Below are 15,200 nucleotides of genomic sequence, written 5' to 3' on the forward strand. Positions count from 1 at the left end.
AAGTTGTTATTTGAATAAATATAAGCACTCATAGGAAAAGTATCTTATCAAATATTCCCACCTCAATAAGTACTTAAAAACATAATAAGTGATTTGAAAAGTGGGTTACCAAAGAGCCTAAAGGGTTGTTAAAATAAGTACTTCTAAGAAGTACAAGTACTTCTTTTAACAAGTACTTAATCATCAAAAATGATCATAGTCACGTACTGAAGCTTGAAGCGAAGACCAGTGACTTTCAGAAGCTGTTCATCACCTATGCTCTCAAGCTCAAGAAACTAGGCATCCTGTGCAAACACAAGAAGTTGATCTTGAAATACACCCACAAATATAGGCTGGGAATCTAGAGGCCTTGAGAATAACTTATGAAATCTTCTTAAGTAACCAAACCATGGATCACCTTGGCATTGTTTAAGTGGTTCGAAAGAGGATGATGTTAAGGTCCATTTGTCCCATATTGGTAGTATGGGATGCTATTGCTAATATGAGGTACCCCACTTCGGTAGTATGGGATGTTGTTGTGGGGTATATATGTGTTTGGTTTCACTCCTTCTAATAGCTAGCTTTTAGGAGTGAATTCTCCTAAGGCACTATCAAATGGTATCAGAACCTACACCATGCCTCTCAGATGCAATCGTGCAACATAGGTTGTGATGTCGGTACTGTAATGTTCGATCGGGATTAGGTGGACTAGTGCAATACCAACCTGTATGGGCGCCAGCGTGGTGGAACATTATGATCCATTTGTCCCATTTTGGTAGTATGAGATGCTAATGTGAGATATCCCACATCCGTATTATGGGATGCTATTGTGTGGTATATATGGCTTGGTTCCCTCTCTCTAACAATTAGCTTCTAAGGGTGTGAATTCCCAAGGCAAATACCAAATGACTAGATCTTAAGATTTTTTTACAAGTTATTGATTAGATTGGACAACCCGTTGGGGATGAATAGTGTTCTATTTTGAAGGGTAATTTTGACATTTTTAAAAGTCTTAAATCGCACATGATGTCAAGTGATGCACATAACTGACGGTTTGTTAATGGTAGGTATTGGATTGACACATTACGAAAGTTCGGGTACTGAATTGTTGTGTTTTAAAGTTTAAGGACTAAAGTGAGACTAAGCCTTAAAGTACAAGGTACTAATTAGGAATTTTCCCTATTTAATTTTTTATAAAAAACTGGTATATATATAATAAAAATAGTTGAAAAAATATTTGTATTTTTTGTTTTTTATTTAAATTGTTATATTTTATTTTTCTTTTAATAATTTATTAATTTTTTGAAAAATGAAATCAAATTAGATCAGATTTAGATATCCAACATCCTGATTGGATTCGAATTCAAATAGGTATTTATGAGATATGATCAAATCTTCAGATCAGATCAGATCTATAGTATATTGGATCAGATTCATATATACATTGATTCAAATCCGATCTGATCCATTTGCATCCCTAATTTAATGATTTATGCAAAATTCAAAATATTAATACATCTCAACATGCCAGAACATGTGTATCAGGGGTTTGAATAATATACCGCCATTTTTTCCTGTTTTTCTTTTTCAAAATTTATAAGGGGGCGGTCTTAAGTCTTAACAATTCCCGCAACCTAAAAACATCAAAATTTAAAATAGTTAGTATTTTACATATTGGGGTGGGAGCGATATGATAAGATAAACCCACATAAATGATGAATTTTGAAACTTGGATGACATATTGGGTTGAGATCGGATCTAGTTGTTGAAGGCATCAACCCTGACCCAAATGGAAGTCAAATCGGATTCATTTATTCAATCCTAACCCTAACCTTGACCCAACCTTTAACTCGACCTGACCATTTTGGGTTGGGCTTAGACTTTATCAGCCCCATGTTTCACCCATAAAAATCTGAATCCAATGTCTTCAGAGCTGGGACATGTCACAGATCCTATATAATGGGTTCTCATTGGATAAGGTCTAGTTAGAAATCTAACCATCCCATTAGTAAAACTAATGCCAAACTTTATCTCCTTAAACTCGGTGTTTTCAAGCCGTCGTTGAGCTAGGGGGTTGATCCGATGAACCAGTGACACAAAACCGACTGGGTCCCGTGTATTTTATATATGGTCTTGACTGCGTCAATGGGCTAATTGTCCGGTTGAGCCGCCAACCCCGCCAGACATCCAGCTCGTTGGTGGGTGAATCAATAAAGGATCTGACCGTAAACTACTGATTAAACAAGTGTATGATGCTTCTTAACATTTTGGTTATGTTTGGTTTGTAGGAAGTAAGGTAAGGTAAGGAAATCTATGCAAGTTTTGTAAAAGTCCCTTCCTTTTCCTACTTTTTCCTTTAAATCAAACACAACCTTACGCTCCATTTGGTTCATGGTAACAGTGGTCTAAAATCGGAATGGGAATGGCCAATTCTACTTTGAATAGTTTGATTGGGGAATCGAAATCCAATTCTTCTTATTAGTGGAATGGCATTTCCCATTTGAAGAAATATGATCATTCTCTCTCCCTCCCTTGGGAATGAGTATTCCATTTCAGCTGTCTAATTCCAATTCAAATTCCTGTATGAACCAAATAGGTGGGAGAATAGGTCATTCTGATTCTGATTCCAATTCCAATCTGATTTAGATTCCAACTGTGAACCAAACAGACAATTCAAACTCTGAATCTCTGGGTACAAAAGCTATCAAAGGGTTAGATTAAGATACCAAAAAGATATGATATCCCATGCAATGGTATCATATCACTAGTCAGATGGTATTTATCAAAATTCACGGATGGGGTTTGGTTGGTCAAAGCAATTCTGGTATCATGTCTTTCCGACATCTAGATTTTTCCTTTTATTAAATTATTTTTAAAAAAGGATCATTCAAAAGAGAGGCCATCTGACATGATTAGTTTTGTTTTAATATATAATAATAGATATGAGAACACATGGGCACCCATGGGGAGATGAATTGGGATCTGCTCCTCACACAGCATTTTTCACCCCGACCTCACACCCATATCCCGCCGTGTATTGGGAATATCTCCTCATGAATAAGTACAGGAGACGTTCCCCATGTGTGGCTGGAAAGGTTGGTGTGTGGAGCAGTCTGTGAAGAGCAGATCCAGGTTGTGGGGAGCCTGGGACACATGTGTAGTGTCCATAGTGGGAAGCCAAACCAAACTCAAAATACAGGTTAAAAAGCATCAATGGATTCTCCTATTCTTGGCCGAATTTATAAAGGCAGCTTAACTAATTAGCTAGATAAAAGAACAAATCAGCCCCCACAAGATTGCACCCCACAATGTCCCACAGCACATCCCCATAGTATAATGAGAACATCTACCGATGATAGTACTAGAAATGATGATGTCATCATCTGGAGATATTCTCAATACAGGGCGGAGATGTGCTATGGGACGTTGTGGGGTGCAGCCATATGGGGGGATGATTTGAACTCGCTAGTTAACTTGTATCATCTTATCTTCAAACAGTAATATTAATTATTAATTATTAAACCTTTAATGGAGTATACTAAAACCACGGGCAAGGCTAAATACAACCTGATAAAAAAATGCCTTTGTTCTTTCTTCAACCATTAAATCATGTTCGATCTAGTCAATTTCCTAAATGAACCCATCATGGGTATGTTCACCTTATCTGGACAAAATTACTTGTTTCTTGAACTGCATTAAAGATTAGATAAACAGACAGACTCAGAGAAATTGTCAATTATCCTCTATAGGTTCTTTGATATTGACACAAGTTGACTGGTAGTCATTTATTAGAAGAGAATTTCAATTTCAGTTTCGTTTTGGTGTTCTTTCGTCAAAATCTATTAATTTTGTACTTGGCCCTGTAAACTCCTTAATGCAGTAGAAATGGATTGATTCACTGAAACAGTTTAAACTACACTACATATCCAGTAGTATTACAGCAACATCTGTTACAGTTCTTTTGTAAGTCCATGTAGTTGGACTTCACCTATATATGCTAAACAAAACAAAATTATTCAATTGTTCAAACAAAAGTGTAAACGACTCATTTACACCAGTATCTTTCTGAACATATTAAGCTACAATCTCTTTCCTGAGATCATGTTAGTCTTATTTAGAAACATAAAAGAACTAAGTCAATCAGCCCTCAGCCCTTAAGGAAGTTCCTGCAGATCTTCTCCCATGTCCTCCTGTCTGGTTCAGCCATCTCAAGCCTTGATTTTGTGAGTTCAGCAAACTCTTTCTGTAATTAGTTAGCCCAGGATCAAATAACTAAGAGAAGTGTTCATCATTGTGCTAAAAGGCTATAAACAGGTAAACACTTACCTCTATACAGTTGTTGTTGACAAGACGATCAATGAGGTTATATAAAATGTCTTTGGTGTATTCAGGATGACCTTGAATGCCCATTATGTGCTTCCCAAGGGTGAACATCTCTACTCCTGTCTTGTCTGAGGAGGCAATCACCTCAGCTCCAATTGGGACCTCCCATACCTGATCATCTTTTATTAGATACAGTCTGTAATCTGTATTTTGTTGCCTAGAGAGAGAGAGAGAGAGAAATGAAGTAAACCTCATCTTGATGACACTCAATGATAGAAAGAAAAGGTGGGACTTCCTTTAAGCCGCCAACAAGTGTACTTGGGTACTTGTCCTCTGCCAGACCGACTTTCCTCAACCCAATGTCCCAACCAGTATGAGCCCTTCCTATCTTACCACCCAAAGCTCGGCACAACACCTAAAAATAAGTAAATAATTAAAATATTAATAATTTCTCTTACTTATAATAAGATAAGAACATAAACTAATGAAAAAAAATCTTTTATTAATAATAACATTATTCGATTAATTACGTACTTGGTGCCCAAAACATATTCCAAGCACTTTCTTCCCCATGACATAGAGCGTTTGTAGTAAAATGCAGAGACTCAAGACCCATGGTACATTTCCATGAGCATCATGAGGGCTGCCACTGATCTGTTGGGGTATCAAATGACACGGTTTCTTGGGTCCAATCAACCAATTGACCTCACCTCATTGTTGACAAATAAATAAATAATGCTATATCTAGGGTCTAGATCTACCTAGATGCGTCATAAACTGATTATGGTGTTGCCCATATAACTGCTTATAACTTACGGATCCATTTTCATTTTCGTGGGTCGTGACTCACCATTGAATGGGTCCAACCCAAGAGATTGACTGGAAAATCAGCTTGAACAAATCCGCAACCACGCTCATTACACTATATATTTGTATTGCACTCCCTCCAAACTGAGCCTTATGCTGTGTTTGGTTGCAATGCAATTTTATTTGCACTAGTATAAATGTACGGGAGTGCAAATGAAAAACAAATGCTCTCATTTAATTCTGTTTTGGGTTTTCCTTTATTCTGATTTATGTCTTAATTTATTTCATTTATATTGCAATCAAACAAAATAAGCTAAAATTTGAAATAAAAATAGGTCAAAATTTACATTCAATCATTTGCATTTTCATGGTTTTGCATCAGTGTAACTTTCACTTCATTTGATCTCATCTCATTTGCACTCCCATATTTTTGCACGGAAAGATACTTGACTTTAAACTAATGGTTTAATTTTTAACCTAGTGAAATTGATCATCCAAAGTTTCATCTTGAATTAGCTTAAAAATTGCACGTAGAGAAAAGCGTCTATAATCAATGTTTTAAAAAATAAGAAAAAACAGTTTGGCCTCTAGGTCATGATGGGTCATTGATTCGATCGTTCAAGTCAAATGGGTCAGACAGTGCCACATCAGCAATACATACATACATACATATGTGTGTAAGTATGTATAAACATGTATTTTATCAATAAATAATATATAATTATATTTATACTTCAATTTAATTTTTAATTTTTATTTGTAAAAAATATTAAAAATTATGATTTGAGGCCAAAAAATGGTTTTGACTAGGCAAAACTAGCAAGGTGGTGTTTTGACATGCATAGATCTCGAAAAATTACCCGAAAAAAAAAGATTAGATCAATTGGACATCGGAGCACAAAGTTATTGCCTCCCGAATTTTGCATACACATTTAGTGTGCAAACCGTGGCCTAATCACCAGGTCAAATGGATCAATGGTCCAACCTCCTAGATTATACTTCTTTGACCAAATCAATAGTTTTTTTTACCATTGTACGAGTTTTATTAAAATCGGAACTAAAATCTTAATTGGGTGACAGTTCGGACGGTTCAACCAGCCAGGTCAATAGCAGGTTAAAAACAGTGTTTATCATATATAAATTACAAAGGATTTGAAGTTATAATTTTGACCAATAAATTTAGGTATGAAAAGACTAAGTTTTTTTTCATATTTAATTTTAAATAAATTTTTATTATTCTTTTCCCATTTTTGAAACACGTATATCCATTTTGTTAGAAAAATGTAAATATTTTAATCTTTTGTAATTAAAGCTTTTTTTAATCATCTCTACATTTTAGCCTTCATTCTTGCTAATAAATATAAAAGGGGAGTTTCCTGCAAATATTCTAAGCACGTAAATTCTGCACACGGAAGGAACGCGTGAGAAGTCGCAAGCTTGTAAATTAACAGACGCTAAATATTAGACCAAATGTGAACTAATATCGTTCCATAATCAACCCAGCACAGCAGACGAAGTTGGCTGACCTAAGAGTTTTGAATGAAATTATGAAAATACCCTCTTGCCGTGAGACTCGGATTGAACAAAGACTATGACTTATTTTTCATTTTTGTTAATTATTATTTAAAAAAGTATATGACTTCCATTTTGGATTTGCTAGTCTTCCAACACGACCGGAGATTGACCCAACTAAGAGGTCACCCAACCTCAGTTAGATAAATATTGAGGCCCAACTGCCTAAGTCAGCCTAATCTTTTTTAGGATGAGGCCCATGTCAACAAAGACCGGGTTTAGATGAGCCCATTAATGACTTTGCTCTCAGTCAGCACATCATGGCAATAGGCGCCCATTTCAACCGTTTATGAGAATGGGAATATTTTGAAAGCTACTCTTCAACTGAGAGCCCATTAATAAATTGGGACCCAATGGATCTTCTTCAATTTGAAAGCAATGGTCCATGGACTTGGATCTGCTTCAATTTCAAGGTAATCCTGCATAGACCTGGTCCATTTTCAACCCATAATTTCTGGTATGACTGATATGATGGATTCTCACTGTCACAATCATCAAATCATCTCCCTCTCTGGGTGGACGAAGGCAAGTCTAAAGAAGCTGCACATAGTGGAGGTGCTGTGATTGCTATCACATAAGGTTCATGAAAAACCCATACATTCTAAGATTTTGCCAACCGGCAAGGTAAAGCGTATATGATAGTTTCAAATGATATGATGGAAATAATAATAAATTAACAACAATAATAATAATAATAATTTTAGTGTTTTTATTGCAAATAAAAAGATAAAAATAAGAAACGAAAGAATGATGTATTGGTAGATTTATTGCCTTTTAATCTAAAGATATAACTTCAAATCTTATTATTTATTGTTTGTATCATTGTTAGCAACTTGAGATTAAATTAGATAGCCGGAGAGATTGACATGTTTCCTAGACAAATTTCTAAATATATTTCTACTCAAACCATTTTGTTTCAAAAAAGTCATTGACTTGATCAACAACCAAATGATATTATAGGTTGAAGCATCAACATATTTGGTCATGCCAATAGGCCATAGATCGACATTAATTTTCTTTTTTCTTTTATTCTGTATTCCATTTTTATCATTAACAAAAATATATATTTATCACATTTATTTTTTTAATATGACAAAAATATAATATTAGAAATGTACCATTTTTCTTCAAAACATCTATATTTTACACAATTTACTATATTTTTGTCTTATTAAATTTTTATTATATCATGAATGTACCTATTTGACTTAAATGGTTAACCATTGACCCACAACCTGGATGCAAAACCCATTTTGCTTTTGGGTTGGGTTTAAATAGGGGTGCAAGTCGAGTACCCAATTTCAATATTTTACATTTCATCAGGCCCAGTTTTTGGGTCGGCCCCATTCAAATTTTGACAAAACCCCAACTTGAGCCTCCCAAGTTGCACCCCAAATTTTAAATATTGTCTTCCATTTGCACTATTAGTAAAAAAAAAAAAAATAGATTTCATTTTTCACACTTGTGGCATCATGAGTAGGCCCATTTGATTTAGAAGGTTAGAATGTTGACCCACCACTTAGAAAAATGATTTCATTTTTAGAGGTTCATTTTAAATTTTGCATTTCATTTATGTCATTAACAAAAATAGTTCTTTTTTATTACACTTAGTTGTGTTTAATATGGTTACCGTATAATATTAGAGTTGTAACTATTATTTTTGTATTTTTCTATTTTAAATATTCTATTATTTAAATATAACACCATGGGTTGACCCATTTGACCTAGATGATTGAATTGCTTATTTTTTACACAAAAAAAAATAAAAATTCATTTCTCAATAAGTTTTAAAAGTATAGGTTTTTTAAATTATTAAAATTATGAATAAATTATAATTTGCCTCGTTGTAATTAGGGGTAGTAACACTTAGCCTTTAAAACTTTTATTTGTAACAAAGACTCACTTTGAACTTTTAGATTGCAATACTATCCGCCTCGTTAACAAGCTTTATGATAAGGATAAAATTAACAAAATGGTCATTTGATGTTTGATTGGTTGAGAAAAGAAAATATCAAAATAGTAAAAATAGGCATTCCAAAGCATAGTATTTCTTGTCGTACTTTTTGTTTCTTTCACAACTTTTAGTGTGTTTTTTTTTTTTTTTTTTTTTGCATTTTCCTCTTTATCTTTGTTGTAGTTTACTCTCTTTCTTCATTGTTCGTTCACTTTGTTGTATTTCATGTATTATCTACGATTTCCTATTTTTCCTTTATTTTCCATTTTTATGTTGTATTTTATCAAATTTCTACAAATTAATCTCATAAAATAACATAAGGGCAATTTGAGGTTTTAGAAATGTTTAAACACACACATGACTGTAACATGGGAATCTTTTCTAAAGTTAACTATAAGGGAATACTATTGGCGAGGGAACTAAGACTCACCACCCCCAAAGTTCAGTGGTAGTTTTTAATTTACCCAAAAAGTATTGTTCATGGATTTTTTTTAAGCCAATTAAGGCACAAATTATTCATTTCAGATTCTTCTCGTTCGGTACAATCAGGGGAAAGGACCGAGTCCAAGAGATATTGTTCTTAAGCGCATGATGAGCAAGCCCGTGAGCTGCCTTGTTATAAGACCGAGAAACATATGAGAAGAGAAGATTAATGAGGAGAAAGCCAGGGATTTGGATTTACAATCAGACAGACAAAACCGAAGCGGCTTTCCACGGGGGATCAGAGTCAACACGTCACTCTCCAGAAAGATGTTGTCAAGCTTCCAGGCAATCGCAAGCTTCAAACCCTCAAAGATAGCCACCGCCTCAGTTTCTTCATGGGAGGAACAGTGAACAACCATAGCTCGACCCAAGATGAAATCACCGAGATGATCCCGAATAACACAACTGCGAATGATTCGAGTTGAGCTGAGTCGAATAGTATGAGGCTTGAACTCAGTTCGTCAAGATAGTACAAGGTTCATGCTCAAGCTTGGTTCGAGCTAGAACTTTGAGTTTGAGTTCGGCTCAAATCAAAAACTCATAAGCTCGAGTTTGGTTTGGTTCAAGCTCGATTTAAGAAAAAAAATATTTTATAAAAATAAATACATATATATATATATATATATATAATATTTTTATTATATATTATTTTCTATAATTTTATATTTTATTATATATATATATAGTTATTTGAAGTCGGCTCGAAACTCAATTAAAACCAAGCCGTACTGAGTTTTTTACAAGCCAAACTCGAAAAGCTCGTGAGGAACTCAGCTCGTGGCCACCCCTAAATACAACCATTAGAAGTTTTTCCATTAAACCGCGCCCCATTAGTGTTAAACTTTTAAAGAATTCGCTGGAGAGGGGGGTTTGGACCAATGCACTGTGGAATGCATAATAGAGGTTTTTTTTTTCTTTTTAATATATGAAAGAGAATGAAAATTAATACCTTAAATATGAAATTTAATGTGATGAAACATAATAAATGTTTAAATTGTTTTTTTCCTTCATAATACATAGAAACCAAATTCAAAAACGGGAATATTTTGGTTCAAAAAAATCTAAAAGTCTTGAATAACTATTCCCACTTTTTTATAGTAGCATAGATAAATCCTTTTTGTCAAACTTGATACAGTATTAAAAGTAGGAGTTTCATGGATTCTTGGAATTGATAGCATATCCCCAATGACCCCAATTTCAAGAGTCTTTAATTATACAACTATTTGATGCTTCTATAGTTATAAACTATCTCATGACATTAATTACAACGACCTTCAAGCCATAAAACTAGTCCACATCACAAAATTAGAAAATCTATAATTAATGCATCTTTGTTTGATCTGAATTTTGTGTGATTCCACCATGGGTCATTTATTACTGTAATTGAAGATAATGTTCGAGATCCACCGCTAGAGATGCATGAGCCAAAGGCCCCATGCATTAGCTACAAGTAATGTTAGTAGTGGATAAAATATAAAAATTTTTCTCTAAAATCATAAAAACCTTTCCTTTGGTTAAAAAAAAAAGAAAAAAAAAAACAGCAATTACAGAACCGAACATTACAAAATTCCCTTACTACTCATTAAGCATCCTTCAACATAATTCAAAATGTCAGATTTGCCGTTCAAACTTTATTGTAATTGACGGGTATGAATAAAATTACTTTACACTTTTCAATTTAACTTATGAAACCTTTTCAATTAAAAGTTAAAAGTTGTTTTGGGAGTATTTTAGTAAATCTTAGGTAGAAGAGTAAAATGGGTATTTAAAAAAATAATGCATTAGGCTATAAAAGCCCAATAAAAGATAACCATAAAAAGAATACATGCATAAATTCTTTTAAAAAATAATGTATGCTTAGTATTGCTCAACCTTTTATTGACTTTTTTAGCTATAGATCAGTTCTCTAATTAAATCAAAAGTCCATTTTTCAGTTCTCTGTGAAATAAGCTATACAGTTAAGCTATGCAATAGTGTATTAACACCTTTACAATGGGTTCGTATCTGCTGCCCATGAGTTGTTCCCACATCCCTAGGTATATCATAGCTGTTTATTAGGAATATCTCCATGAGGAGATATTGGGAATAGCTGTTTATTGTGGAACAATTTGTGGACAGAAGATCCACAAATCAATGGGTCCCCACATCCAATAAAAGAAAGGAAAAAAAAAAAAAGAAGCCGATCATCAGGTTAAAATCATGGGGTTATAGATGACACGGGCAACTTTGGGGTCCTAAAATCAATAAAAATAATCTTTTTAATATAATTTCTAAAATAGGTTAACATCTTTTAAGAATATATAAATATTGTTCATCTTCTTCCTCATCCAGACCATCAAACAAATCTCTCTCAAGATTAATAAATATTGATCATAAATCTCTACTTTTTTTGTTCATTCTTGTAGTTGTTGGCTTGTTGCAAGTAAAACAAGTGCAAATAGGATTTTGATTGGTTAAACACCGTCTTGAAGAAGAAACCCATCAACTGAACTGCAAACCTTCTCACTCAATCATTGAAGGCCACCATGAACCAGTACCCTGGAACAATATTGCACGAAGTGATGAGAGCCTATGCCCTTGCAATTTTGAAGACCTCTTCAATGGCGTTCATCATCTTTGCAAGGGGGATCCACCCCAATTGCGCTTAAGATGTCTTTTTTGGGACAAATTATGGCTGTAAAACACGATGTCTAGCAAGAAGCCTGTGCTGGTGGTTCCGAAAAGATAAAGGCCATGGCGACGCCGATGAAGAAACTCCTTGGAGAATAGGCCAAATGAGTTGTCGTTGTCCTCCATAATGTGCTTGACCTTCCGTTTGGATATAATCTCAACCTAAAAGACCTTGGACATGTCCGATGCATCCTACTTCACATTCTTGGCGACAAGGGCTGTGTACCAAGCAGTCTTGGGCATTTTCATACACCAGTAGTAAGTCATAGCAGCAAGCAAACTAAACATCAGAACAAGGCATCGTATGTAATCAGCTCGTGAGACAGTTGGCATCGACGTCAATTTCGTAAGCTGGAGAGGAGTACTTGGCCTTGATTGCAGCAGATGATGATTGAAACTATCCCACCAACTAAGATCCCAAATCCTTGCATAGTGAAGATGGAAGCAATGAAGGTGCCATGAGTCTTCTTGTTGGCATACTCAGAAATAATCATGGTAGAAAGTGGGTAGTCACCACCGATGCCAAACCCGTGTTAGAAGCGAGAAAAAGAGCGGGTCGCCATTATTCTTTTTGGAGCACTTCCAAAAGAAAGCCTTGAAGCGAAAAACAACATTGAGAAGAAGAATCATTTTTTATTTGTTCTTCTGGTTCAACTGGATTTCTTTCGAATGTCGATTAATGTTATCATAGATTCAAAATGCCAATGTGGTCCATTCTAGGTTCACGCGTTCCATGAACTCATGGGTTCACATGATGCGAACTCATGAAAGACAAAGAAATTGGAGATGGGGACATTTGTTTGGTGGTCTGAAGGAGGAAGGAGATGAAAAGTGTTTCTACCATTTTTTTTGATATTTTTTAAAAAAAAGTTACCCATTTCTATAAATCATGTTAAAAAGATTACTTTTATTGACAATAAGACCCAAAAATTGCCTTTATCAGCTCTACAATGTCTTTTAGCTCATCCCTCCACGGTCACAGCTCTACAATGTGCTATCTTTTTAATTCTCCCTCTTAAGAAAGCAGAAGGCATCGCTCAACTATATCAACTTAAGCTATACAAGAGTATGTTTAAAGAAAAAACGAAAGCTATACAAAAGAGTACACTATATGCTTTTGTTGAAAATCTATTCCATATATTAAAAAAATCTTGTTGTACCATATCAGCACATATCGTGTTCCATTCTCCATCCCAATTTTCTTCCTGCTGAACAGTTATTTCCTTCAATTAATCCTATTTTTCCCATTTTAAGCAAATTTTGTTTAATTTCTTCACGTAATACTGACAAGGGTTTTGTTTCCACATTATAATAGCTTGGATAAATAACAAATTAACTAAACTGTGCCACCTGGAAAAAAATGTAAGAAGAGAATGATTTTCTATTCTTCTTTCCAGATATCTTAGCCCTGTTTCCATCTATAGTGACTAGACTAAAATACTGAATCCTTGTTAAAGCATCATCATCCAAATTTTGAGAGATGCAGTTACATGACCAGTCTGATCTTTGACCTAGTCCATCTCTTACATGAATGATTAAATGTTGTGCTCCGATCATCTGAGATTTAGAAGCATGTGTACCCACTTACCCAGTCAGAGTGTACTGAAGAAATTGCCAAGAAGTTGGATATCCATGATATTAAAAAAAACAAAGCATTAAATTCTTGGGTCCTGAGAGTGATGTCCCAGCCAATCTTTAGTGCAGTCAGAATGGTCCCTTCATTGATTGAAACAATTAAAACTAGATAAGGTAACATACTCCCAGTACGGATCATTACATGTTAATTGTAACTTGGGTTACAATCTCTTGCATGAGTTGATCTTTATTACATTTATTGTTACAGAGTTTATTGTATTAAAACGTGATATCTAGCTATTTTCCTTTAAGAAAGCTCCTGCAAATCTTCTCCCAAGTCTTCCTATCTGGTTCAGCAATCTCCAATCTCGATTTTGTTTGCTCAGCGAACTCTTTCTGGCAATAATTAGACAGCCCAATTAGCTAATATGATAGCTTTAGAGGGAACATTTTATTATCAGGTATCAAATTCCAAGCATATATTCAGTTACCTCTATAGAGTTGTTGTTGACAAGACGATCGATGAGATTATATAGAATGTCTTTGGTGTACTCAGGATGACCTTGGATGCCTAATATGTGGCCACCAAGGGTAAACATCTCCACTCTTGTCTTGTCTGAGAAGGCTATTATCTCAGCTCCAACAGGGACCTCCCATACCTGAAGTTAGATACAGACAATGCTAATTAAGTTGATGTTTTACTACCCAGATAGATAGATAGATAGAGAGAGAGAGAGAGAGACAGAGAGAGAGAGAGAGAGAACATATACTTCATCCTGATGACACTCAATGATGGAAAGGAAAGGAGGGATTTCAGTAAAGCCACCAACAGAACTTCTTTTGTTGAAATCCTCCACCAGTCTGACTTTCCTCAACCCAATATCCCAACCACTGGAAGCTCTCCCTACCTTACCACCCAAAGCTCGGCACAACACCTAAAAATCAACAAACAAAAGTATTAACAAATATTAACTAAAACTAATCAACTGAAATAATCTCTCTGAGTACACAGTTAACTGCAACATACTTGGTGACCAAAACATATTCCAATCACTTTCTTCTCCATTGAATACAGTGTTTGTATTAAGATGCAAAGTCTCAGAACCCAGGCATCATTGCCATGAGCATCATAAGGGCTGCCACTGATCACAAAGCCATGGTACTTGTGAAGTTCATCAGCGTCAGGAAATTCTCCCTCCACAACCCTAAACAAGTCCCACTGTTCTCCTTCTTCCTCAAATGCATCAACAAACACATTAAAATACCCACCATACACTTTCTTCACATAATCAGAATCACTAGCCGCCAGTAAAAGAGCAAATCTCCTCTCTCCTACAAACTTCATTTTAGAAAGCTAGATAGATGGATAAAGAGATTTGAAGGACAAAACAGAGCTTCTAAAGAAAGTAATAACGATGACACTCCAACTTTAATTGATTGGAAGCTGAAGAGGAGAGACAGTAGGGGAGTTGGAGACTTCTGCAGTCGATCTGCACCAGATGTGAACCAGGAGGGGAGAGGAGATATGACTTGCACTGTATTGTGAGGGGTTGAGGGTTATGTATTTATAAGGATTGTGCGATCAATGGAGCAGAATCCAAATGACCAAAACGTACGTAAAAACTGAGCCGTTAGCTTAGCTTTCCTAGAAGCTCTAATTCTTTTGTTGTTGTGCTTACCTGAATAATATAAAATATACAGGTCTTGGGTGCTCGTCTGGGTGACCCCTGAAAATGGTCTTGGGTCCGCGTAAATGTATATAACTTCCATTTTCAGTGGGTTGTTAACCAGCATTGAATGGGTCTAAATTAAGATATTGACTTATGAAATAATGTGT

At 35.0% G+C, this 15,200-nt stretch overlaps 2 protein-coding genes and 1 pseudogene across 2 annotated transcripts; all 3 read right to left on the reverse strand.

The window, feature by feature from the left end:
* Positions 1 to 4,126: 4,126 nt before the first annotated feature.
* Positions 4,127 to 5,220, reverse strand: LOC148843570 (gamma-glutamyl peptidase 3-like). Its single transcript, XM_088959431.1, has 5 exons — positions 5,170 to 5,220; positions 4,837 to 4,956; positions 4,553 to 4,717; positions 4,306 to 4,473; positions 4,127 to 4,222 (listed from the first exon to the last, which is right to left on the reverse strand). The coding sequence occupies exons 1-5, from the start codon at positions 5,218 to 5,220 to the stop codon at positions 4,127 to 4,129; spliced, it is 600 nt and encodes a 199-aa protein (XP_088815557.1).
* A 6,278-nt stretch (positions 5,221 to 11,498) lies between these two features.
* On the reverse strand, positions 11,499 to 12,321 carry LOC148843571 (putative inorganic phosphate transporter 1-7 pseudogene; annotated as a pseudogene).
* Positions 12,322 to 13,420: 1,099 nt separating this feature from the next.
* On the reverse strand, positions 13,421 to 14,900 carry LOC148843572 (gamma-glutamyl peptidase 5-like). The gene is made up of 4 exons (XM_088959352.1): positions 14,391 to 14,900; positions 14,134 to 14,298; positions 13,855 to 14,022; positions 13,421 to 13,759 (listed from the first exon to the last, which is right to left on the reverse strand). Exons 1-4 carry the CDS (start codon positions 14,706 to 14,708, stop codon positions 13,661 to 13,663), a joined length of 750 nt encoding a protein of 249 aa, XP_088815478.1. The 5' UTR covers positions 14,709 to 14,900; the 3' UTR covers positions 13,421 to 13,660.
* Positions 14,901 to 15,200: the final 300 nt, after the last annotated feature.

This window comes from Nelumbo lutea, chromosome 8 (assembly GCF_056320005.1).
Source record: "Nelumbo lutea isolate HS-2025 chromosome 8, American lotus-T2T, whole genome shotgun sequence".
NCBI classification, from domain to species: domain Eukaryota; kingdom Viridiplantae; phylum Streptophyta; class Magnoliopsida; order Proteales; family Nelumbonaceae; genus Nelumbo; species Nelumbo lutea.